Consider the following 26,563-nt stretch of genomic DNA (forward strand, 5'->3'; position numbering starts at 1 on the left):
TTTAAATAAAGCAGCCCGCAAGTACATTTTTAACACAAGTCGACACGATAAAGAATTTTTTAGTAAATATGACCTGCTGGCTAAAAAAGTTGTCCACCACTAACCTAAAGGGTTCATTAGTTTCAAAACATTTCATATTTGAACAGAATTAATTACAGAACACATAAGGTTTTTTTATAATTAAGTATTTTAAAACACTTTACCAAGCTTATAATAAAATAACAGCAAATTATTTTTTCAAGCCCTGTAAATTACTTTGAACACAGCCAAAAAGTGCGTGCCTAAGAAGTATCAGTCTGAATTACATTTCAAACAAAACTTTTTTGGCTTAAAAGTGCATACTCAAGAGGAATATCAATGTATAAAATCACGAGGGGCAATTTTTTCAAATTCCTCAAAAGGGGGCGATTTAGTAAATGAGTTTTGGAAACCCTGGTCTAGACTCTAGACAAAAAACTATTTCTATCTAGAAAAATAACATCATTTAACTGTTTAATATTTTATAAAGCGTAATATGTAAAAACTCTAAAAAATTCATTAAAGATATCGGAGAACTTATTCTTTTAATTAAAAACAGTTTTTTGTTTCTTATTCAGTTTCCATCTTTTGTTAGGAATTTGTGGAGCTCGAAATTTTTATATTTTTAATATCTCAGAAACGCGCAGGGATTTACTGAGCATAAAGTTTAATATAAATTGTTTAACAGATTTCAAAATACAATAAAATGTTTCACTCTTATAGTGATTTATTTTTTCTCCTTGTAACAGCTAGCACTGTTCTTTTCTTCCTTTTCTCTCAAAGTTAAAAATGCTTAAATTCAGTAAAGCGCTAGTTATTTAGCCAGTTAGTTTTTAGCTTGTAATATCGTGCTCAAAAGGTTGTGTTCGCCTTGTAATGATATTAACATCTCATTTTCGTATTTTAAAGCGGATGTTGTAAACTGTTTTACGCAGATTTCGTGACGTGCTTCCAGTATTAAAAAAACAAACATTTTTTATTGTTAGAAGTTACATTTGTTTTAGTGCTTATAAAACGGAATTTGACTTTCATTTACTCGCAGTAGCAGTTGCAGTAGCAGTTTCGGCAGAGCATTCGGCAAGTGTGCTTTAAGTTAAGATGCATTTTAAGCACGTTAGATTTAAGAACTAATGTTTTCTTGTGTGTTTAACTTTAGTTCTCGTATAGAGTGATGTAATTGTATCTTTGTGTTGTTTAGTTTATGTAAATAAAATATAAGTGTTGTTTTGATTGTTGTACTAATCTACTTTAATAATCTTATTACCCTCCTAATAACATATCTGTAACGAGACATTGGAGACCATGTGTGGCATGTATTTTAGGAATCTTCTTTAAGGAATTAGGTGCCTTATCAATTAAAAAACGCAGCGAAAAAAAAACTTTAGTGTATTACTAAACAACTTTTTAACGAGTTTAAAATTTTGACAGTATAATTTGCGATAATACTTTACTTTGCGACATTTCACTATGATAATAGTAAGAAAAACTGTGTGAATAACTTTCTACTTTGAAACAGCAAGTCTACAATCATAATACAAGTGTGTGGTAGTGGTTTATTTAGTTTTGTTAAAAAAGAAGCTTGATGTCAGGAATGTTTTGTTGAAAATACTATATAATTTTTGCGGTTATTTCTACTTATACTTTTGTATATGCTTTTTTAGTGCTTAAGTGCACAGTTTATTTGCTAACAAGCATAATATTTCTTCTTCTAAGTGCACAATATATGTTGCAACTAACATAAGTCGTATGGGAGCGCAGTATTTCGATCCTAAAAAGCTCAATTTTTTTAGCTAAGGGCACAATATAAGTTGCAACTAACATAAGTCGCATGGGGGCGCAGTATTTCGATTATAAAAAGCACAGTCTTTTTACTCTAGTGCACAATGTTCTTTGAAGATGTAGCAATTCACATAAGTCGTCAGGGGACGCAGTATTTTAGTGCAAAATTACATTTTATAAGTTGCCAAGAGAGCGCAGTTATTATATTTTTCTAAGCATAGAAATGTAAAGTAAGAACCGCAATAAAATTTAGAATTACAACAGCAGAATAGCTGCTCTTAATAACGTCTGAGTTTTAGCTGATAAAACAAATTTGTCTATTTGTTTACTACTACTAGTTTATTGTTTTGATCTGCTGATTGATTGTACTAAAGTATAGATTGTATTTATTTTAAATCAGAATGTTTCTGAAGTTTAAAAATATGTTTGAATGAGTTTTCATCTTTTTTAGTCGTAAAAAGGCAGTCGTTTGCCACATTTTATTACTCGTTTCAAGTTCAAGTATAAAGTTGTGTTAAAATTTTTCCTTTGAAAGAAATCAAAAATAAACTCCCCTTAAATTTAGCAGTAGTCGCTTGTTAAATAAATGCGTTTGTATCTTTTTAACGTTGTTTGAAGCAAATTGTCGTTTGATAAGCACAGCTTTAAGCACACCTAACACCTTGCTACTGCATGAAACTTTAAAAGTTTTTTTTTTTTTTAAGTATGACAATAGACAAAATATAGAATGAAATTTTGTGTTTATTCTATGACGTCACAATCAAAATTCCTGCTGTCATTGTTTCCAAAGCCAATCGATGTGGTGTTTTGCTGATTCAACAAACCAGCTAGAAGACAGAAAGTCAAATGTTTCCTAAAAGAAACAAGATGTTTTCAATGATCTAATTGATGATTCATGAGCCTCTATTAACCACCAGAGAAGAAAAAGCCCGAGGATAACAACCCGAGGACAACAAGCCCAAAAAAAAACCCAAGGACGACAAGCCCGAGGACAACAAGCCCAAGGACAAGAACCCCGAGGACAACAAGCCGGAAGACAACTAAATGACTATCATTGTTACTTACTTTGTCTTTATGTTGTGTTTTATCTAAGTTTTTGTAAATTATGTAATTTTTGAGATAATAAGAAAAACAGTTTCTTTTTCTTACTTTTTTTAAAACCGGACATTTGATACTGTTAAAAAAGTTTAAAGTTAAGTAGGACTTTAAGGATTTAAATTATTTATGTAATGATATTAACATCTCATTTTCGTATTTTAAAGCGGATGTTGTAAACTGTTTTACGCAGATTTCGTGACGTGCTTCCAGTATTAAAAAAACAAACATTTTTTATTGTTAGGAGTTACATTTGTTTTAGTGCTTATAAAACGGAATTTGACTTTCATTTACTCGCAGTAGCAGTTGCAGTAGCAGTTTCGGCAGAGCATTCGGCAAGTGTGCTTTAAGTTAAGATGCATTTTAAGCACGTTAGATTTAAGAACTAATGTTTTCTTGTGTGTTTAACTTTAGTTCTCGTATAGAGTGATGTAATTGTATCTTTGTGTTGTTTAGTTTATGTAAATAAAATATAAGTGTTGTTTTGATTGTTGTACTAATCTACTTTACTAATCCCTATTACCCCCCGTAAACATCTCTGTAACGAGACAGCCTCGTACTTCTTGTACGAAGGCGACTTTTTTTTATATTAACTTCTGAATTGAAGTAGTTATTTGTATAGTTTGCTTTATGTTTATCGCAGTTTATATTCATCGTAATACAGCTTTTATTTCTAGAACTCGATTTCTTTATATCAATTAATTAAGCATTTTAACAATCTAACTATTCAATTAAGCTAAGCATTAAAGATAGTCTAAGTTTAGTTCGCAATTCATTAAGTCGACTTAGCTAAATAACTTAGCTAAGTCATTTCTAAACATTTAAATAACATCACCGATATAGTTACAACGCACGGAGTCAGATAATAACCATCTTCGCGTAAAAATAACTAATAATTCCTCTTCGGTCGATTGTTAAATCCTCAGATGTACATATGTTAAAAATTTTTGACTGTTCAACTTTTAAAAATAAAAAATATCATATAAAGTTTAAAATGAATAATAAAAAAGGTAAACAATATTTATTTTTAAACTATTAATAGCTACACAAACTTTAAACTTGTAAAAATAACAGGGTTGCCACTCGTTTTTTCAATTTTTTTTTCCAAGTTTTCCAAATTTTTTCTAGGTTAAAAAAAAAAACACATGTTTGGGTCTTTTTTTAGTTTAAAGTTAGGTTTAAGGTAAGAAACTCGTTAAATAGTATAAAAACACTGAAAAGATACTGTAAAGATACTTTAAATATGTTTCTAATTGAAAAATGTTGATGATGACAAAAATTTATCTGTTTATATGATGCATTTTTTGTGTCAAATCGAAATTTTACTACTGAACATGTTAAAATTCAAGGTTTTTCCAGGTTTTTATAGTGATTTTTGTTCAAAATTCCAGGTTTTTCCAGGTAAAGTGGCAACCCTGAAATAAGTTCAATTATTTTACCGTCCGATACATGAGTTTGAAAAATGTTAGTAAGTTTTGGAATCAAAAGTTATTTTATTGAGAAGAGTTTCTTGACGAAGACATTTAAGAAACAAATTTAAATAGGCGTAAGAAATAACATTACTACACTTACATTTTGCACTAAATGTATTACTCTAGAATTAATATAAAACTTGTATTATATGAAAGAGTGTAAAAGGATACTAAAAAATTCAAAAAACTTTATTTATTTTCATGTTTATTGAATATTTTTTAAAGTAAATTAGTATAAGCTCTTAAAATCTATTAATGTATATTTCTAGAATACACTAAACTTGCATACATAATCTAAGACAAGATTTTAAATTAAAAAACTCAAGGTAAAATAGTAATTTTTGGTTTGAGTAATTGTATTTACATTTATTTTTAATGAGGGGTAGTATGTTTTTTTAATAGATACACAATTAAACCTGCAAATATAATATCATAGTATAATTTCACATACTTGCGCTGGAGCAGAATCAATATACTGGTGAATGTCAAAGTTTTCCTCCATCATTTGCGAGTTAGCCTCACTGATGACTGCTTGTAAGGATGATTGTTGGAGTTTCAACAACTCTCCCAGCCAAATCTCCACATTTCCTTTCGCCATCATTGGATGTTTTAACTAAAAGTTGTTGTATGCTAAAACTATTCAAATCTATGCACGGCATACTTTTTTATTTTACACTTATAAAACAATTTTACTTCAAAAACTCACTATTTTAGCACAAGTTGTAACTGAAAAATATGTTTTATTGTTATTTTGTAATAAATATAGTATGCCGTGAAATTTTATAAATAACAGTAGTTAACTCTATCTCGTTTCAAAAACTTATACTGAAGAAAGTATCATATTAAAATTGTGTTCGTAATTCTTAAACCAATCATCTATAAACTTATGTTTATACTTTACTAATAATTTTAAAATTTACATGCAGGATTTTTATGAATTTATAAGAAGTTTCTTTTTTTAAATAAAGTTATTTTTCGGCAGTTTTAGTAGAAAAAAAAATCAAAATAATAAGAATCCAACACGTGAAACCTTAATACTTTTTTAAGGATATTTCTGAAAATTTTATATTTTTAGCTAAAAATGAAAAGATTGTAGAATTTTAGTGAATTTTTAAAAATTTCAAAAAATATAAATTTAATAAAAATTCGATCCATATGTTTCTATCAGAAACTTTTATGTAAACATAATAAATTTCACAGGCTATTTTTAGTTTATATATACTATAAAAAGTGACTTTGAATTTAAATCTTAGGCTTTCATTGAAAAATAAGTTTTAGTTCTTGTTCAAAGCTTCGCCTTGAGCTCTACCCTATGATCTTAACATTTATAAGTTAAAAAACAGGTTTATATAAGTTACTGAAGTTTTACCGTATAGCATAACTATTTTTAAAAATAGTTAAACTTTAAGTTCATAAAGCTATATAAAGTTTGTGGATACATAAAATGACAAAAATTTGTATACAAAACATAAAAGCCAACATATTTGTTTATAATTTAACAAACTTAGAACTATTGGTATAGGTTTAATTTCAATATCATACTATCTTTTTTATAATTATAAAAGCTTACAGCAACAGATTCTCCTTCTCTGGATATAAAACTGTTAATTTTGTCATATTCTTTGTCAGAAAACCCAACTTTTGCCACGTTTTCAAACACCCCAAGTAAGTGATTCTAAAAAAAGATTCAGAATAAACTATACATGATTTATTTTAAAGAAAATTCTAAAAAACTGTTTATTAGTATAACTATTAAATGCTTAAAAAATTAAAAGCAATCATGTAATATGCTACTACGATATAGTCTTAATAGTAAACATTAAAATTCATATCATAAATGACAACGGAATTCAACTTATAAAACCTAACGCAGTATAACAAAAACTAAATTAATTAGAAGCATTTGAATTTACAAAAAAGAAAGCAAATATATCTTCAATTGCTTGGTTCTGTTAAATTTTTAACTGCAAAAAAAAATATTTTTAATATTTTTTTCTATATAAATAAAGATACAATAACAAACAAAATTACCTACTTGTTATTTTGAAGTTAAGCAACGAACCTGTATGGTGTGAGAGTCACTGGCTTGACCAAGAATCTCTAACAAAGCAGGGTCTGATATAAAAAAGAAACGTGGAAAGATTAGACGTTTTTGTTCCAAGTATCTATTAAGTAGTAATGTAAAAAATTACAGATCTAACAAAACAATGAAGCTTTGAAAACTTTCTAACTAAGATATCTTTCAGTCGCTTTTTAAACACAAATTAATAGTTTAATTAAAAGTTAACTACTTCGCTACTTATTAATGCAAACAAGTAGAAAATATGCAAAGAGTAAAATATAATATACCTTTAGTGCAAATTTCAGAAAAATTTTGATAAAAAAGTCAATTTAATTAAGATAACTTAAACTTCCTGTTTAATGGGTCATTAAAGAAGTTAATTTAGTTTAAGAATAAAATTACCCAGTAAGAGACTTTTGACAAAGTTCTAGTTGTTCTAGTAGCTGAGGTAGCAACTGCCCAAGCATTTCATCGCCAGTACAACACTGAACCACATTTCTGTACTCGTGAGCTCGCGCCATCACTTTCTGCCATGACTTGTCAATGTTCTGGAACCTTTTTGCTTCCTAACAATTTTGCTTTGTTAAGAAAAGCTTTAACAGATAAAAGAATTTAAATAAGTTGCTGCACCCACTTTCAAAATCTAACAAAGAGGAGTAATTATTAAAAGAATAATTAAAAGAAAATTATCAGAAAATAAAAAGTTAAAACAAGAGTTAAACAGCTTAAAAACAAACTAAGTCAATGTTAAACTAAAAGTACTTATATTGTTAGAACTATTTGCTCTAAAACAACGAGAAGAGATATAGATAATATAGAGAGCTCAATCAAACAACGTAAAAATTATAAAACAAACTTTAGGAAGTTGTTTAGCAATATCTCCACCAACAAAAACAGCTTCTAGGTAAACCCACAAGTTTTGTACTAAAATCCAATAATCTAAAACATTTTTTTAAATAATTAACGCCAAAAGTGTGCTGTAATTAAACTTTTTGTTTTGTTTTTGTAAAGCTATACGATAAAAAAGCTAAAACTTTGTACATTATAACTAAAGTAGTATTTTCAAAAAATAATTATCAAAGTAAAATAAATAAAAACCAAGTATGTCGTTAGTGGATGACAACTTTTGTATCCAGGTAATAATAAGAGGCTTGAATGGAGTGTTGTACCTGAAATGTATTTATTACTTAAGTATTGTATTCTAAGATTAAAAACAATAAAAATTAAAACTAAAAACCTTGCTATTTCAGTAAATTTTAGTCAAAAATTAAAAACGAATTAATAATAACCTATTTCCCTGCAATGAGCTGAGAACCATAAGTGAATCTTCGAGGAAAGAGATTATCTCTGAAGTGTCATTTCCTTTCAGTAGAAGCTCACCTGTATTGAGCGATTAAAAAATTGAAACTTAATAAATAATTATACACAGCCCTTCGTCTAATAATAACATACTTTAATTGGGAACGGGTCTAAATTGCAGGAAGACAAAATTGCACGAGGGGACTAAATTGCAAGAGAACAAAATTGCACGAAGCAAAATTTGCACGAGGGCACAAAACTGCACGAAGACTATTTTGCACCAAGGGTCAATTTTGTAGGAGTTACATTTTTGCACGAGAGTAAAAAAAAAATATTTTAGTAAAAAAAAAGTTACTGACCGAGGGTAAGGGTTAGGGGTAACAGTGATAGTAAAACAAAAAAAAATATTAAAAATAAACTAAATAAAAACAAAATAATGATTAAAAAAAAATACCGACCGAGGGTAAGGGTTAGGGGTAACAGTGATAGTAAAAGAAAAAAAAATTATAAAACAAAAAAATTAAAACTTACCGAAGGAAAAATAAGGGGTAACAATGATAAAAATAAAATTAACCCGTGCAAAGTTGTCTCCGTGCAAAAGTGTCTTTGTGCAAAAGTGACTCTTCGTGAAAAAGTATCTTTGTGCAATTTTATCCCCTCGTGCAAAAGTATCTTCGTGCAATTTTGTGCACTCGTGCAATTTTGTCCTCTCGCGCAATTTTGTCCTCTCGCGCAATTTTGTACGCTCGTGCAATTTAGACAGCTAACCACTTTAATTAGTTTCTCAAAAACTTTTTTAACGTGATAAAGTGTAACATTTCAAATTAAAAACCTATATAAAATTAATTGAAAAATTAGTCTGATAAAACACTTATTGAGTTTTAACTAAAAGAAAAAAATTATTGCTATCCAAAAACCTCTAGTTTTAAAGGTAGCGAATGTTAACAAATGTGCGTCCCACTCGTTAATGACTGTGTTCAATTTGGATTCTATGTCCTTCTCCTTAACAGCGCTGATGCAAACATCTTCAATCTCCTCTTTGCTGTCCAACAACGGTGCTGACAGCACATCTCTCATCATGAAGTTGTCGTTCTCTGGTGAAAAACTCCAGTTATCAATATTAGAAATATATAATATATAGTAAAGTTTATTACGCTACATTTAGATATGCAATGTTGTTTTTTTTACAATTGTAAATGAGTTAAACGAAGGGTTAAAACATAAGGTATTACTTAAGCAGTAGTTTCAATTTATCGTTTTAATACAATCGTACAAATTTTAAAACTCAAGATTAACGGGTAACGGTAACTCGGTATTGGATTTTTGATATTTTAACGAGCTACCAATTGCTGTTTACCGTTTTTTGAATTATAAGTAAGTGTTGAGATATAAAGGACCAAATTCAGAAACTTCGATGAGTTTTGTATAAAAGTAGCAAACTATACCATTGAAAAAACTATTTAAACATCTTTTTTATACAGTTTTAAAATAATCCATTTCAATTGTTTTCAGTCTAACCTTTATAAGGTTATAATCAATCGTATTGTATGATCTTTTTAGATATTTTGGATTAATATATCTCAAAAAATATCAACAACTTATATACTTGATTTTAAATTTGAGTCGTCAAATTGTTTTTTAAATAAAAAATACTTTTTTTGATTGTGAGATGAACATTTTCTGGAAATTTAAGGTTTTAAATTAAATTATCACCTAGGAAAATATATATTTAACTTAATTTTAACAACTTCGAAGAAAATTGGTAATTAAAAAATCTCCGTTTTACGTTTGTCTAAAAAAATTGACTTTTTTTTTCTAAAGTTCATCAAAACTTAAAGATTAATAAAAATTACTTTATACTTTTTAAAAGGATGACATTAAGTTTGTATAAAAAAAGACTCCCTATGACCATATAACCTAGTATTAAAATATAAGCATACAATAAAAAGCGTACACAATTATATCAACCAAACCTTACCAAACATTCCTAAACTAGTAAAGAACATTAGAGTAAACGAGATTAAAAGAGGGAGCTACTAACCAACTTCAAACTTTACATCACAAAGATTTTCCAAACGATTCCAATGTCTTCTTTTCATCGACGGATTGCTCATGAGCTCAAGAAGTGGCATCGTTTCGTTGAAGTCGTCGATTTTCTTTTTCAGTTGATTAAAAGCTGGCCACTCTTTCAACGCTTTTGGGAGTTTTCGACATCTTTGAAGTTTATAAGTTCAAAGAACTCGATAACGATAATATAAAAACACATGATAAGCACAAAAATTTCTAGTTTTTTCTTAGTCAGCTTCTACAATTTCTATTATAAAAGTTTTATAGTAAAATTTTATCAACTTAGTATCCATTTTTTACAATACAATTCATGCATTAACTGTCATGATATAAAAGTTGGGCTTTAATAAAATATCTTGTAATTTTTAGCATTTTATTTTTTCAAAAACAAAACTATACTTTATACAAATACATATGAACAACTACTAACCTGTTTTGAAATTCAAGAAGCTCAGCTGTGATTTTTTCGATGTCGACTTCAGCCCATTGTATTTCGTAGTAACCATTAACAGACTTCATGACTTGATTATAGAGTCCATACAAAAGCCCAAGCAGCCTAAGCTCTTTCCTAACTTGATGTAGGTTCGGGTAGTCTGATTTTGGAAGACCGAATAATTCTTCGCCATCATTGATTGTGACATACTGCCTCCACAAGTCACCAAATCTTTAGTTTTTATTTTTTTTTAATGAAACATAATTGATATCTAAACAATTTTAAACATTAGTATTCAATTTTAAACCTGGCAATCAATCTTTTAAATTGAAGACCAAATAAACAACCTGAAATAAATATTAACAAAACAAACTCGCTAGTGAACACTTGGAGACGATCATTGGCTTCTTGGGGAAGAATTCCGTCAACCATGGGGCCTTCGTTGTCGTACTGCTCCTGGAATGTCTCAACTGTAAACTTGAAGTTTTCTACGCGACTTATCAGATCGTCTTTGAAATTGGGTTGAACTTCGAACAAATGATTTGCCATCTAATTAAATAAAGGATATAAATTTATTAAAATTATTCTTTTTTTACTAAAAAATTATAATTTTTTAAGAAAATTCAAACAGTTAAGGGAATAGGAGAGGTCCACCTTATTTTTAGATGTTGATCTTATTTTGTATAAATTTAACTCAGCTATTAGAAACTTTTAACTGCTTGATAAAACTCAATTATAGAAGAGGCAAATAAAAAAGGCGAAAAACCTTTACTAATAATCTATTTTCTCCTTTAACTTTAATCTATTTTAATTTTTCACTCTAAGTCCATTACTAACACTCGACCAAAAGACCTTTTTTAATTAAAAAAATGTAAGCCGTTATAAAACCACATGTTTTTATCTAAAATTTTTATTTATGAGTATTCAAAAATTATAGTTCTATGATATTTTAAACGACATAAGAAATTTTACCTGAAGATTTAAGGATTTTAGAAAATAATAAATAAGAGTAGATAGATTTTTAGAGATTTTAGACAATTAAAAAATTGCTGTTCACACGTTTGTATCGGAGACCTTTTACAAAATTGGCTAAACCACATAAACTAATTAATATTTTTATACTCGTTAAATACTGACCATAGTTTATAATTCAAGCTAAAGAATTTTTTTAAATTCCTTTAAGTCAATAATCGACAACATGTTTTTTTCAAATTTCATCGTTTAAAAAAATGTTAAGAAAACCTTAACGTTTTAAAACAGTCTAATCTATAAACAAACCTCTGTAGCTTGAACAAGCAACTTATCCCAGTCATACCGAAGTGTGTCGGCTCTGTTCTGTTCTTCTGGATCAACATCTGCCTCGAACCGGTTCAACATGCCATACACTTCTTCTACTGGTCCTGTTTCAATCGTTGAAAAACTTAAGTATTTACACAAAAAATGGTATTTTACATACTTAGAAAGAAAACTTTGTTAAAAAAGGTTATCCAACAAACCTAGCGCAAAGTCAAATTTAGTAAAATTGGACTTCATTAGCTCAAGAGACTGCATGCCCTCTCTAATGTCGTCTAAATCTTGTATAGGTCTGCTTAATCTTTTTGTCAAATCAACAATGAAATCATGAATTTCATTCATTTGATGCTTGTACTCTATGTTCATTCCTTTGCACAGTCCAAGCTGTATTTTTGTTTAACTAAAGCCATTGAAAATCATGTGGTATAGAATTAAGAAATTTTAAAATCGAGCATAAAAGCAAGAAACACATTGAATAAGTGAGTGAAGTACCATACTTAAAGATGTCTAAACTCCTTTTTAATCTAGGTGTAAAAAAACTCAGATATCAAAATAATACAATCAAATTAAATAAAGACCTTCCAGTTCTTTATTTCAACGGCTAGACTTGTTTTGACAGTGTCAGATGAAAGAAGCAATGGGCCAACTGGAATCTTATTTGCAATGGTCTCGATTTCGCTTATTAACGTCTGGTACTTGAGAATTTCCGCTTTGTAATCGACTAGATGGGGTTTTGTTTTCAAAAATCTACAATATTAATAAACAGTTTATACAGCAAGTAAGTATATGCATAGTTTAATGTTGACTTAAACAAGTATTTAGTTAGTCTACAATTCTATTTCTATTGGTGAACTTATATAATGTTGCTGTATTTTTTTTCAAACCCATAAAAAATCTCTAACACAGAGCAGACAACTGTTTTTTTTTCTTTTAATGAGGTTTATTTAATCGTTAAACTTAAAATAAAAAATTTTTTTTTCCATACATAGAAAACTTAAAAATTACAAAAACACTTACGCCGTAATAGTAGTTTCACGATCAAGTTCAAGTACTTGTTTGAAATCTGAAAATTGACTCAATGCCTTGGCAACTGGCTCTCTTAAACTGCTCATAGAGCTTGCCAGCATCATTACAATTTTTGTGACATCTTTCTGTTCTGCTACAGTCTGTTATGCAAGGCAAAAGTAACTTAAATTTAAAAAAAATCTAAATAATATTAAAAAAGTTAAAGTTTTCAAATATTTTTTTTTTTGATTAAATAAAACTGATTTTTAAAATATACTAAAACTTTTATGTTTCATTTTAAGCGGTTGGTAAAAGTTGTCAAAAAACTTCAACTAACTTTATGTAAATTTTGTGGCGGTCTGGAATGTTGAATGTATGATCTTTTAGAACTAATTATGGAGTTAACTCTGTCTGCTCGCTGATGAACTGAATTTGACGCAGAGGGTGTTTCATCCAGAATGACTGCATTCTTTTTTGCTTGTTCGAAAGGATCATCATCAAGACCCCATAACTTTACTCCTCTACTAATGTCTATTATCATTCTGTTGTTTATTATAGTTTTTATTTAACAGCTGATCTTAAATGCTAACAATAGTATTTGAATAAAAAGTTTTTTTAGTACAAGTTATTTTATAGACTAAGGTAGTACAAAACTTAATTTGAATTCTTTAAACCTATAAAAAATTAGTACTTAAAAGAAGAAATTTATAAGATCATATCAGTTTATAAAAAACAAAATTATTTAACATGATAAACTTTATTGATACTTTTGCGTTAAAAACTTTCTTTGTAACTAAAACTATCTATCTAAAAAATAACTAAAGTTTTCCAATCTAATCTGTATTTTTTGAGTGTTTCATTTTGTAATTAGTTTGTTTTACTTAATGTTTTTTAATATATTTGTACCGAGTCCAATGCTTGCACAATAAACCACAATAATAACAATAATACTAATCTGATAATCTTTTCAAAATGCTTATATAAATTTTACCTTGCACATTCATTAACTGCAGACTGTATTTCATCTAAACTTGGTTTAAGTTCAACATTTGGTATCCTTAATTCGATACTGGTCTCAAGAAGCGGCACAAGACCGGGCTTTTCATCTTTCTGACCGTTTACACTATACGTAGGTTTCGTGTAGAACACTCTGTTGTTACATAAAAATTATAAACTTATAACATTACAAACGTCTAATATTTTAAAGAAATATTTTTCAAACTTTTAACTAGTACTTAAAAGTATGTTGTTGAGATTTATTCTTTAAAATTTAATAGAAATTTATTCATTAAAACTAATAATTTTATAAAAATCACAAAGCAAACAAAATTCTCTTTATATATAAAACTTTATTTGCTCACTTCTTTTTGAATGCCTCAAGAAAGTTTTTAATTCCCTTTACAATAGACTCGTAGGTCTTGTTTTTGAAGTATTCAATCAATTCAGCACACTCTTGGAGAAATTGATTGTCTTCCGTGTCCTCTTCCGTCATCTTTGATCCTTGATAGCTGCTTGTGTCATCTGGTGCTCTAGTTTAATTTTTACTTTTGTTATAATAAATAGCTTTACTATTTGTCATGCAGTTTAAAACAATTATACCATATGCAGTAAAAGTATTTATAGTTTGGAAACAAGTTGTATAAATAAAAAAAATATTTGTATATAAGCTTATCACATTAACATACAAGAAGTCTCTTAACAACTCTCTGGTATAAATGTTCATTTTATCTTACAAAATCTATTAAGGGCATATTGGGGGCCAACATTTGTTTAACATAAAATAACATTCGCTCTTTTATAAAAATTTTCAGTATAAACTACAAGCCAGTTTTTATAGAACTAAAAACAGAATTAACTTTTGTAAAAAGTTTCACAAACAAACGTATAGACCGCAAATTTTTCAAGGTCTATCTTCTCGGAAACTTTCAAAATCACTAAAAATATACTTTCTCTTTCATTTTTTTAGCTAGAGACCTAAAATTTTAGGAAAGATTCCTTTTATAGTTTAAAGGAATCTGAATAATGCGATCTTGAAAGTATTGAAAAATAAAAATTCTTTTTTTCAAAATTAAAAAAGAAAACTGCGTTAAATCGATTTAAATGTTAGTAATGGAATTTCTGTGAAATATTTAAGAAAACTGGTTAAAAAATTAAGCAAAAGATAGTTTTTTAGTAAAAAATTGTTTTTTCGCGTTTTTGGTTTGCGCCATCAATAATAAACCTATTGAGCACACCGACTTTGATCGCTTATATCTCAAAAGTTAACTTAAATCTTTTAAATTGGTTAAAACTTTCTGATAGCTCAGATAGAACTCAACAAAATAGGATCAACTTGTAAAACTCAAGGTGGACCAAATATGCCCTTAATTAGAAAATATTTTTATATTTAAAAATAAATATTCAAACAAATGACAAACAAAATTATTTCAAGAAACCTTAAATATAAAACTATAAAAGTTTCTGCTAGAAAAAATTTTAAACTTAATTTTTATTTTGTTATAACTTATTAACCTAACTAATTCTATACCAGAAAATAATAAACAAATATACAACTTGAAAAAAACGTGCTTTAAATAAATGATTGTTTATATTATTTGAAATATTAAGGAACTAACGGTATCATCCCAGATCTTCCAGAGTATTTGCAAAGTAAGTCCACTAAATCTCTGGTCGCATTTTCAACATAAGCGCTTTTGCGATTTAAGAACTGCTTCATTCGTGTTGTGTGCTCCTTCAACCTTTTTTAGATATTCTCAAGTTGTATTTAAATACAATGAAACATACTATTTATAAATATCATTAAAAACAATTAACTTAATAATTATTTACTTAACAACAGAAAGAATTAAAAAATACTTATAAGCTATAATTTATATCAAGCCTCACATTTTAAAAAGTTATAAAAAAATTTAAAGAAAAAACTATAACTAAAGAATACAATAAACTAACTGTGCAATGAAAACAGAGACAGGGAAAGTGTTAAAGTTATCAAAATCAACAGCCGATTGACTAGATATTTCGTCCAATATTTTCACGATTCTCAGCTCCTTCAAGTCAATCAAGTTCTGAATGTTCGACTTCAGTAACCAAATTTGATCTTCGACCGATTTAAAGTAGGGCTGTTAAGTAATATTTAAACAATATACCACAGCTCTTTTTATTTCTTAAAACTCTACCAGTATTACTTTTAAAAAATTATTTTATTACATGAAGTAACTTATCCAGTTCGTAGATAAACAAAAAAAGAAGTTTAACAAAATAAATCTTTAAACTCATACAAAAATTTACAGATTTACTGAAAACAGTACAAACTTCGTGGTTGAACGAGTTCCAGGTTGCAAATATCATTCCGTAGCAAACAGCTCTCTCAATGTTCTTCACCTGCTGCTTGAGCAACGGCTGGAACATGTGCGGCATGTCGTCTTTCAACGAGTGGTAATCCTGAAGAATTTCTGCCAGTCGGCCCTGTTAAGCAAAAATTTCAAACAGAATTCACCTTTAAAGATTTATATTTTATTAATTTTATCTTATACCTAAAACATAGAACTTGATCAATCGATAAACATATAAATTTGGAAGTCAAAAAAAAGTTCTAAAATAAGGGTAATAGTTACTGAACAATTAAGTGTAACTTATTATTGTATTTAAAAGTGTAACCTTTTACTGATCAGAAATTTACAGAAAAACAAGACGAAGCTGGTTAGCATAATTAATAAAAAATAAGTAAAGTAATCGAAATATATAACTAAAACAATCAAATAAATTATTAATATTTTAAATTAAAACTAAGTATCATGGATAAGTAGTTGTATATTTAAAACATAACTAAAATAATAACAAATAAAAAATATGGACATTTTAAATACTATCAAAAAATATAACTTGGATAAAAAGCTTACTTCAGACCAAAATTACAACTACATATCCAACTATTTGGCAAAGTTGTAAAATTATGTAAAGAGTTGAAAGATATAGTGCAGACAATTACTTGGTTTTAAAAATAAATGATTAATATTATTTGTAGACTTAAAAACATGATAATTTTAATGTATAATTCCTTTGAATAGTATTGTATAACATATAAACAAAAGTTTATTTTAATTAGACAGTTCTAAACAAGCTTAGGAAATATGTTTAAACTTTTTTTAAAATACTTGATGACGAAGTTTAAGAACTGTAGATTATGTTAAAAAAGAAGTCTTATTACAATACAAAATTTCACAAACTTTTAATAGCTTTAACCCTTATATTACTTAAAAAATATAATAGAAATCATAACTTAAAAGTAGTCATTATATTTTCCACCACCTTGCTTACAATCAAAAATCTAGATTGAAGAACAACTTTCCAACTAGTTATTTTTACATAAGTATAAAACTTAGTTCATATCCCAAAAAAATAACTAAAACATTAACTAAAAGTGACCTTACAGCTCTTTAGGACATCTTTCCTCCGCATAAGATCGACAGTGATTTTAGGAAGTTCAAAGCCTCCTTTCAGCATGCAACTTGCCTCTCTCACCATTTCGGCTATTTGCGGGTCGAAATTGATCAAAATATCGTTGTTATCTGGATGCCGCACTAACAAGGTGGCCTGAAATATATAAAAATAATTAATTGGTTATAAAAATATTTTTTTTTATATTATGGGTATAACCAAGTTTTATTTATTTTTAATAAACTATTTTTAAAGTAGTTATATCTACAAATTTGAATAATTATTATCAACAAAAAAAAATACATAAAAATACAAGATGTAATGAAACTAACATTTCATTTTAGTATTTTAAAGCTCGTGAATAAATATGGAATTTTTTGTAATAATAAAAACAATTTTCATTATTCTCAAAACAAGCTTTTCCAAAACAAATTTTATAACTCTTAAAACAATTTTCTAAAACAATAAACAATATTGTTTACTTAAAGGAGTTACATTTGTTTCAGTGCTTATAAAACGGAATTTTACTTGCATTCTTCCAGTGCAGTAGCAGTAGCAGTTTCGGCAGAGCATTCGGCAAGTGTGCTTTAAGTTAAGATGCATTTTAAGCACGTTAGATTTAAGAACTAATGTTTTCTTGTGTGTTTAACTTTAGTTCTCGTATAGAGTGATGTAATTGTATCTTTGTGTTGTTTAGTTTATGTAAATAAAATATAAGTGTTGTTTTGATTGTTGTACTAATCTACTTTAATAATCCCTATTACCCCTTAACATCTCTGTATCGAGACAAAGAAACTTAATTTCTAAATTTGATTCAAATTCATGTTTAAAACACTATCTACCACAGTGCTTCTCAAAATTTACTGTGCAATAATGTACAGTTTAAAAAAGACTGATGAAGAGCATTGTTTTAAATGTTCAAATTGTTCTGACTAACTAAAAATGTATATATATTATCAAAAAAAACTACTATTTAGTACAAATTTTTACAAAAAAAATTATTTACCTGAAGACAGTTTCTTATGTTTTCAGTTTCTCTGCACCAGGCACGGTAGTAAAGAACTTCAAACTCCATCAAAACTTTTCCTACCATGTTGTAATTGCGGCATATCTTTTTGCCTGAACTTTCCTATTAGTAGAACAATTTTTGCTTAAGATCTAATACAAAATATCAAGAATATTAACTTATACTTTAAAAGTCCACTGATAAACTAACCTATTCCATACATACAATTTAGAATTATAAATTTAAAGAATTTAAACAACTAATGAATTAGCGTAAGCTTTATACTAACTAATTTTGAAAAGAACAACTGTTATTTCAAACTAAAGAGCCATAAACAAAACAATTTACTTTTTTATCAATTAAGTATAAAACTCATTTGGTATAAATAAAAATGTACTGTAAAAAAAAACCACGAACTTTGAGTAAGTCAGGAGCGTGAGATAGAAAAGCTTCCATTGGTTCACGAATTTTGTGAAAAAGCTGACGAGCCCACAATATCTTGCCAGTGACAGGTGGCATTATTCTGGGTATGGGAGGATCTTCCCTGCACTTTTGATAAATCTTTTTTATTTCTTCTACTTCCTGACCATAAGTTTGTAAAATGGCAGCATATTTCTCATCTATTGTATCCTGTAGAAAAATTGGGAGACTTTTATATAAGAGTTGTACTATTTTAGATTATAAAATTTAATTAAAGTGTTTAACCCCTAAATCAATAACTAATTAAAGTTATGGTAAAAATATTTCTAATGTTTATATTATTGCAGTAAAATATATGATAGAATTTCAAATGCAGAACCTCAAAAAGTATACCTGCATAGAGGGTATTTTAAATGCTTCAAATCTCTGCAGTAATTGAATAGCTTGTACTGATTTTAGCTGCCTATTGAAAGAATTTTCAATAAAAACATGAATGCTGTGATCCAAATCATGGATAGCATGCGTGAACGTTGCATAATCGTCATCAAAATCAGACTTTCTGTGGATTAAAAGACATTCATGGACAATATGATACATAAGTTAAGCTGGTTTATATATATTGTTTAAATACGAAATTTAAACAAATTGAATTTTATAAATACTTTATTTATTTGTTCACGTTAAACAAATATTGCTAAAAAAGTCTAAAAGTACCAAAGTCTAAGTAAGTATTTTACCTTAAAAAGCAGTATTTATAAAACCAACTTATTTAAAACATAAATTATACTACATGTTCTCAATATTAGTATTAATATTATAAATGTAACTTCATGCTAGTAGTAAAAACTCTAACCTGAAATCACAAACATCGTTAGGCTTCATCATAATAGTATTAACAACGACTCTCAATTTGGCACCAAGTACATCCATGCCTTCAATGGTAGTTGTTTCAATCACTGAATATCGCTTGATTGTGTCCAAAAAATTAGAAATCTGCAGCATCAAAATATATTTAGTGGAAAAACAAAATGTAAACTAAAAGATAGTATTTACTTAAACTTGTGTTTAAAAAACCATTAAAAGGTGCCTAAATTCTTTAAAAAAAACACTCTGAAGAAAATCATTCGTTTTTTAGACCATTTTAAACTCTGTTTTAAACTCTGTCAAACAGAATATTACCTACTTATTTTTCATCCTAAATGATAGTAAGAGTCAAACTTATGTTTTAAATATTTTTAATGTACTCTTAAAAATTAAGTTATTATTTTGGTATTTTTAATGATATTATTTAAAAAATGAAGGGATTCAATAACAAAAATGTATCGATCAACAGTAAAAATAAGTAAAGTATACATGATTATAATACATAAAAGTTCAATAATTCGAAAACTTGACAGCACATTAACCTTATTAAGCCTTTTAACGAAACTTTCAAACTTTCCAAATATGTACATGTCAGAGAAATCGTGCACTTCCTTGCCTTTCTTCGCCATGTCGCTCTTCATACGGTGAAACGCCTTCTTGTACTCAGTAAGCAGATCTTTGCAGTGCTGATTTAGTTATTATTAAAATAACTTGTAAACTTAAAAATTAATGTGACAGCTTGAAATATTTTTGAAATATTGTTATCAGTGTACCTATGTTTAAATTAAATGTCAGTAGAATTGTTTAGAGAAATACAAACATTTGATCAATTTTATATGCAGTTAGTTATTATCTAAAAGTGAAATATATAAAGATTAAAGACTAACTTCAATCCTGTTATTTACATCACTTGGTTCTTGGTCCCAAATTTTACAGGTATTGTTTTCAGTCAAGTATCTTCTACAGCCACTTACCAACTGGTTAGTCACCTTTATTTAGAATAGTATGCTAATTAATTTATGAGTTAAAAGTACATGAAATTAGTACTTTTTTACAAAAGTATAAAAGAAGAAAAAAATAACATGGCTAAAAAATATAAAGTTGTAAAATATTCATAAAAAAAAATCTCTTAAAGTTAAATAGAAAACAATTGATTATATAAATAAGGAGCAATACTTATAGCAAAAATGTTTACTTTTATAAAAAGGGCAGTCAAACGCGATGCTGTGTTGAAAAATCTTGACACTTCTTGAATCATGCTGATGATATTTATCAATGATGGAATTATTTCCACCATGCTTAGCTGTTGTATTTAAAAGCAAGATACATAAGTACTTATTTTAGAAACAAAAAGTTTGGTTTTACTGAACTAAGAGTTAAAATGTAACATAAAATATATATAGTGTAGTTTGCTTTAATTCAAACAATAGAAAATTCTCAACTAAGTAGTCTTAAGGATTATCTCTTATACAATAGTATAAGAGTTAAACATTGTTTTGTTGATAATAAACTGTAAAATAAAATATACAAAATGTTAGTAATCAATTTAATATTTGTATTTTGTAACAGTATACCGGGTCAGAGTTGTAAAGTCTGGTACATTCTCTTTCTAAAGCGTACAAATATTTGACATTGTCTTTGGCTTCGTTTGCGTTGTCTGTTAATTTTGCGTCCATTTCTATCCAAGGCTAAAACAAAAATTACAGATGAAACAAATTTACTTTTAAAATAAAACATTTCTGAAGCTCGAACACAACACACTTAAATTTAATGTGTTACAATTACCATCTGATTTTGCTTATTGTTGTCGAACGGCAAAAATATTTTTAACTTTGTATACAGGTCTTTTTGAATGAAATGTTTAAAAAACTATGCATTAAAAATCATTTATTAACAATCTGTGTCAATAAAGCTATTTTTTACAAACAAGTAGTTGCAATAATTATAAACAATTTACATCATACCTTCATTAGCTTAGATTTAGCAGCATTTAGAGTGTTGAGCGCAGCTCTGCATCGAGAACTTTTAATGTGATCTAGGATTGAATTAAATTTAGTTGTAAGGTATCTCCAATGCTCTAACTCTGCTAGAGGTCCTGTGTCTTCCGCTTCTTTTCTTATCTGCTGACTTTGTGCTAACACCTACAAAAATTAATTTATGTTTTTGGACTAAGCAAAATAACTTTATTTACATTTATAGATTTCAAAATGCAAAAGTTAAAAAAACTTTAAAAAATACTGTCTAGGAAATATTAAATAATGAAATTAAATCTACTGTGACTTTGTAAGAATTACTACAAAATTGAATTTTGAAATTAAGTAACTATGCTTATTTAATAATTAATAAATTCGTTGTTTTTAGCATTTTTATTAGTTTTTCGCACACAAAACAGAAGAAAAAATAAAACCAATTAGAGAGTTACTTGTTCTATTTGTTTTTTCCAGCCTGATACAAGTTCTTCCAATTTGGCAACAAGAACACCGTCTTTAGCAGCATTTGCACAATCAGTTGCGCTTGATATGTGAGATAAGTCAACATCTATAACATTCTTCAGTACTATTGCTCCTTGAACATTTGATGCTGCACCTATTTACAATTTTATAAATACATTACAGTTGTAAACCTGTACATAAAAATATTTTAGAATAACAACTGTATTATAAAGTTTTTTTTTTCTTGTTTTATAAAAGTATTCCCCTATAAAAATAAGTTTTATAAAAGTAAGGCAAAAAATCAGATTTAACATAGTTAAAGTATTAAATAAAAATATACCATAAAATACTCTGAATAGTTTGTTTAAAGTCTGTCTCTTAAACTAGAATATTTAGCAATTTGTTCAATCAATAAAATGATAAAAGTTTTACGCAAAACAAGTATTGATTTTTCTTTATAATCTGTTAAACTAAAATTTATTTTTTTAGCAGAGCCAAGTACTAAAAATTTAATAAATATGATGTTAGCTGTGTGGAAAAACCTAAAAGATACTTGCGTATATAGTATTTTTAAGACCATGGTTTAGTATTGTTTTTATGTTTTAGAAACCTAACTAAATTTAAAACTGCTTACTTTCTAAAAAATTAACAAAGCTCTCAAAACTCTGGATAAATTCATCTCTATTTTTCTTTCCTTGCATTGACTTGATCATTGGACCCCATTCTTTGTATGCAAACAACATAGGAAGGTTTATTTGCTTTAGCAGAGTTTTTATTGAGTTTATCAAGCCACCATTATTTCCAACATCAACAAATCCGAAAGTAAAATCCTGAAAACATAAATTCAAATCATAAGCATGACTTAAGAAACTTACACTACTAATAAAGAGAATTGCAATAATTTTATAAAACTAAACTTTACAAAAGTAGACAAGCTAACATACATCTCGAAAAGTTTTAGGTGTCATGTCTTTGTCAGTGTTGTGTCTTATAAAGAAAATGATCTGTCCAGTAGGAGCTTCTTCATTGCCAGTTGTTACAAAAACTTTTTGAATAGTTTCGTTTTTTAAAATCATTCTTCCGCTTTCTATTCAATGTGTTATAAACTAATTAAAATACTGAAAGTTTCGTTTTAATTTAAAATGTTAAAATTTTTATCAATTTAGATAGTAACAATAACATTATCAGAGTTGTCACCGCTTTAAAACAAAAATACCAGTCTTAGTGACCAAAAACTAGCTTAAGTTGCATTATACTAGTATGAATCAGCCTTAGTTTTAGAGAAAATTGAAAAAATTATTAGCCAAAAACAGAAAAAAAAAACTAGTTATCAAGCTTGAATTATAAAAAAAAACATAATAACAACCAAAGGACTTATTTATTTTGAAAATACCTGATATTTAAAAAAATAGTTGATTTTGAAGTCACAAAAACCTAGCCAGAAACTTTTTTTGCAAGCATTTTTCAAATAAAACTTTTGATTATATTTAGTTTTTCAGATAATCTTATTCAGTTTCAAACTACCCCAAGTTGGCATGAGTATTTCTAAAAAATTTAGCTACTCTAACTTAACATTTGTATTTCTAAAATTCTAAACTAATCTGATTTAGTCTGGATGTGTGGCAGCAATTCATGACCGCTTTAGAGTATGAGGGGTAAAAACATTTTCAAAGTCTAACCCTTTTTACTAATAACTAAGCTATCAGTTGTTGTTTACAGTTTTATGAAATTGACTTTTGAGATATAAGCAAACCAAGATTGAAGAGTTTTATAAGTTTTCTTTATGAGTGCGCAAACTAAAAAGGCAAAAAAAGAATTATTTCACAAAGAACATTCTCCTTATACAGTTTTTTAGTAGCCATTTTAAACTTTCTCAGTCTTAACAAATTTTCTCAAAATTTAGTTAACCTGTGTAAAGCAATTAAAAGAATTTCAACTAAAAAGTTATATTTTATTCAAAAAAAAACAAACTAAATAGACTTTTTAATTCTTAAGCCATAAGTTTTTAGTTTAAATTTTTTTTAACTTGTACTAAAATGTTTTTCTAAATATTGTTTGCAATATTTGCTGGAAATTTGAGATTTCAGCTCAAAATCAAAAAGTAGATAGATTTATAGCAAACTTTTAAATTTTCAAGACTGTTTAAGATGACAAAATAATAAATCACGGATTTGTATTATACATAAAAATTGATACATTTTTCATGTCATAGTGAGTCATGAAACTAAACTAGGTAAAAATGGATTGATTTATTCTCTTCTTGTTATTACAAAACATGACAAAGAGATCCTCCGGAAATATTTAACAAAAAAAAGCAGTATGAAAGTTACAAACTTTCAAAAATTATTAATTGATAATCATTTTTGATAAGGGCATGGGGGTAGGGCTTTTTTTTCATGTTGATCATACTTCAAATATCTTTAACTAAGCTAGCAGTTGGTTTTTACCGTTTTATATAACTCAAATTATTTTTTGAGATATGAGGGTACAAAATCAGAAAGCTCAATAGGTTCCTTATGGAAGGACCAAAGTAAAAAGGCAAAAATTGACTATTTTTTATTTAAAATCTATTTTCTACTACATTTTTTAAGCAATCTTTCTGAAACTTTCTCAGTTTAATCTTAACTAAATAATAAACATTTTTGTTGTAGGATATCTTTATTTTGAGTAATTTTTGTTTAAAAAAAATTTATTATTTCATTTACTTTGGTCATAAAATTCTAAAATTTCTTTTTTTTTTAATTATTACAATAAAAAAAATTCTGCTAATGCAAAAAACATTTTCTGAAAACTTGAGGTTAATTGACCAAAAAACAGAGAAGAAGATAAAATTTTAGTGATTTTTTGAAAATTCTGAGAAGTTTTGCAATAGTTTTTTTTTTTCTCCATACGTTTGTATTGGAATATTTTTACACATTTCAAAATACCTCAAAAATAATAAAATATTTTTTAGACTGTGAAAAGTATTTTATAGTATATAATTATAGTTTTCATATAAGATCTTTTTTTTTTTGAAATGTACAAAAAAAATTAAAAGGTTTGTGTGTATGTTCTATAATGGCTTGATGAACTCCACAAAACTGTGCAGTTAGTTTGGCATTAAGAAATGACCTTAGTTCAATAAGTCAAGTACTTTGCAAGTTGTAGTTATTATTTTGTTCTAACAAATTTGTTTTGTTTGGATATCTATCAAAAAAATTATAAGCAACTAATAATTTTTAAACACTTAATCCTTAAAAGTTAACTAAATTTATATATAAAAAAAACTGACTTATAGTTCATATTTAAGCTTTCATTTAGAAGTAAATATTAGCTTAATTAGAAAAATTTTGACCTTTAAAACTTTCAAAACAAGTATTAACATTTAGTTCTAACCAAGCTTTGGAGAGTCTCCTTTCTGGTAAAAGAGCACCAGCGTTCGTCTGCCATGAGCTTTGACAAAGGAAGTTAGCAACTTAATTTGCTGTTAAAAATTATATTTTATTTTTAAGCTTAAATAAATTAAACACTCCAATGAAACAAATCTGCAAACATTGTTACAAAACTTAGAGTTGTATTCAAGTTTCGTGGAGTGTTATAAATATTTTAATATTATTGTTAAAAATATGTTTGTAGGAGTATTACACTGTTATACATTATTTAAGACTACTACAATTGATATTTAGAAACAAACTGTTTAAAAAAATACTGAAAAAGTTATAGATTTATTGCCGAAAAGTATCATTATAAAAGTTGTTGTAAATACATCAGGTGTATCCAGTAAAAATTCTTGGACATCATTAGATTCAAGATTAAGATGCCTAGCAACGTAGTCAATGATTACTGTGTGAGTTAAAGTTAGATCATCTCTGCGAAAATCTCTTTCTTGTTTAAACTTTGCCTGTGATCATTTTAAAAATAAGTTTAGTAATGTATTTGATCTCCCTATTTGTTTTAGAAATATTAAATACTAACATTTATTATTTAAATACCTTGTTTTAGTGCATCACTTAAAAGTAACATCTAACAAAACATATTGCATAAATATTACAATTAATTTTGGCCTACTCTCATTTTCTATTTCTTTAAAATTTATAAATTTATTTTTTAAATTTTTTTTGCAGTATGAAAACAACCAAAATTATTTTGTTATTAACTGATGATCTCTTTTTTTTAATAAAATATAAAAATATGTGAAGTTATTTTATTCTCCTTAGCAATAAGTTGAGATCTTTTGTTGTAATTTTTAAATACAAAAGTTTTACAATATAGACAATTTTTGTAAGTACATTTAGTAACCTTATGTCTAAAATTATTTTATATTTTATTCTTATTAACTATTAATAGTTTTATTGAAGGTAATAATTACTGTAACATTACAAACTTAAAGATTTAAAAGCATAACTTAAAAGAAAAGTTTAAAAAACAATAAACTATGTTGTAACAAAACTTCGGTAGAATCTAAACTAATAAAATACTTTAAAATAAATTAATATAAATTATGTCTGTAAATAAGAATGCTTAACTTTTTTAAATATATAATTTTGTATAATAATATATATAAAAGGTAGCATTTAATAAATTCACTGTTAAAAAATTTAGCAATTAAATTACCTGTTTTTCTTTAAGAGAAGTTGTTAAAGTATAACCACCACCTACAGTAGGGTTAGCACGTTTACCTGTACCACGCCCTGCCATAAAGTAAAACTATTTTTTAAATTAAAAAACTGTTTTTGTATTAGTTCATTTCAAAATATACATTTAGTATGAAACAACAATTTTTGTGTTTGTTTACAGTATTTGATAAACAACTATAGCGTGGTTGCCAAGGAAAAATTTCAAAATTAGATTAAGAAACACCAGTTAAGTAGACTCTTTGAAATGTAGTATTAGTGCCATAAA

General features: G+C 27.2%; 1 protein-coding gene across 1 annotated transcript in view; it reads right to left on the reverse strand.

Moving 5' to 3' along the window:
* The window catches only part of LOC145833344 (dynein axonemal heavy chain 8-like), a 59,887-nt gene extending 33,528 nt beyond the window's left edge, over nucleotides 1-26,359 (reverse strand). The window contains exons 1-37 of the mRNA XM_082940526.1: nucleotides 26,276-26,359; nucleotides 25,428-25,562; nucleotides 25,058-25,145; nucleotides 22,627-22,769; nucleotides 22,317-22,512; nucleotides 21,673-21,836; nucleotides 21,215-21,391; nucleotides 20,825-20,938; nucleotides 20,446-20,553; nucleotides 20,138-20,239; nucleotides 19,793-19,936; nucleotides 19,240-19,379; nucleotides 18,780-18,945; nucleotides 18,384-18,596; nucleotides 17,967-18,089; nucleotides 16,949-17,116; nucleotides 15,836-15,988; nucleotides 15,473-15,642; nucleotides 15,139-15,261; nucleotides 13,885-14,052; nucleotides 13,515-13,673; nucleotides 12,861-13,065; nucleotides 12,536-12,684; nucleotides 12,097-12,265; nucleotides 11,722-11,902; nucleotides 11,504-11,625; nucleotides 10,599-10,774; nucleotides 10,223-10,456; nucleotides 9,767-9,939; nucleotides 8,643-8,819; nucleotides 7,716-7,806; nucleotides 7,525-7,595; nucleotides 7,283-7,365; nucleotides 6,829-6,992; nucleotides 6,427-6,529; nucleotides 5,935-6,039; nucleotides 4,816-4,977 (exon numbers count right to left, since the gene is read on the reverse strand). Of these exons, the coding sequence (XP_082796652.1) occupies nucleotides 4,816-4,977; nucleotides 5,935-6,039; nucleotides 6,427-6,529; nucleotides 6,829-6,992; nucleotides 7,283-7,365; nucleotides 7,525-7,595; nucleotides 7,716-7,806; nucleotides 8,643-8,819; nucleotides 9,767-9,939; nucleotides 10,223-10,456; nucleotides 10,599-10,774; nucleotides 11,504-11,625; nucleotides 11,722-11,902; nucleotides 12,097-12,265; nucleotides 12,536-12,684; nucleotides 12,861-13,065; nucleotides 13,515-13,673; nucleotides 13,885-14,052; nucleotides 15,139-15,261; nucleotides 15,473-15,642; nucleotides 15,836-15,988; nucleotides 16,949-17,116; nucleotides 17,967-18,089; nucleotides 18,384-18,596; nucleotides 18,780-18,945; nucleotides 19,240-19,379; nucleotides 19,793-19,936; nucleotides 20,138-20,239; nucleotides 20,446-20,553; nucleotides 20,825-20,938; nucleotides 21,215-21,391; nucleotides 21,673-21,836; nucleotides 22,317-22,512; nucleotides 22,627-22,769; nucleotides 25,058-25,145; nucleotides 25,428-25,562; nucleotides 26,276-26,359 (5,403 nt within the window). The remainder of the gene's footprint in view (nucleotides 1-4,815; nucleotides 4,978-5,934; nucleotides 6,040-6,426; nucleotides 6,530-6,828; nucleotides 6,993-7,282; nucleotides 7,366-7,524; nucleotides 7,596-7,715; nucleotides 7,807-8,642; nucleotides 8,820-9,766; nucleotides 9,940-10,222; nucleotides 10,457-10,598; nucleotides 10,775-11,503; nucleotides 11,626-11,721; nucleotides 11,903-12,096; nucleotides 12,266-12,535; nucleotides 12,685-12,860; nucleotides 13,066-13,514; nucleotides 13,674-13,884; nucleotides 14,053-15,138; nucleotides 15,262-15,472; nucleotides 15,643-15,835; nucleotides 15,989-16,948; nucleotides 17,117-17,966; nucleotides 18,090-18,383; nucleotides 18,597-18,779; nucleotides 18,946-19,239; nucleotides 19,380-19,792; nucleotides 19,937-20,137; nucleotides 20,240-20,445; nucleotides 20,554-20,824; nucleotides 20,939-21,214; nucleotides 21,392-21,672; nucleotides 21,837-22,316; nucleotides 22,513-22,626; nucleotides 22,770-25,057; nucleotides 25,146-25,427; nucleotides 25,563-26,275) is intronic.
* Nucleotides 26,360-26,563: the final 204 nt, after the last annotated feature.

This window comes from Thalia democratica, chromosome 4 (assembly GCF_965202585.1).
Source record: "Thalia democratica chromosome 4, ktThaDemo2.hap1.1, whole genome shotgun sequence".
NCBI lineage: Eukaryota > Metazoa > Chordata > Thaliacea > Salpida > Salpidae > Thalia > Thalia democratica.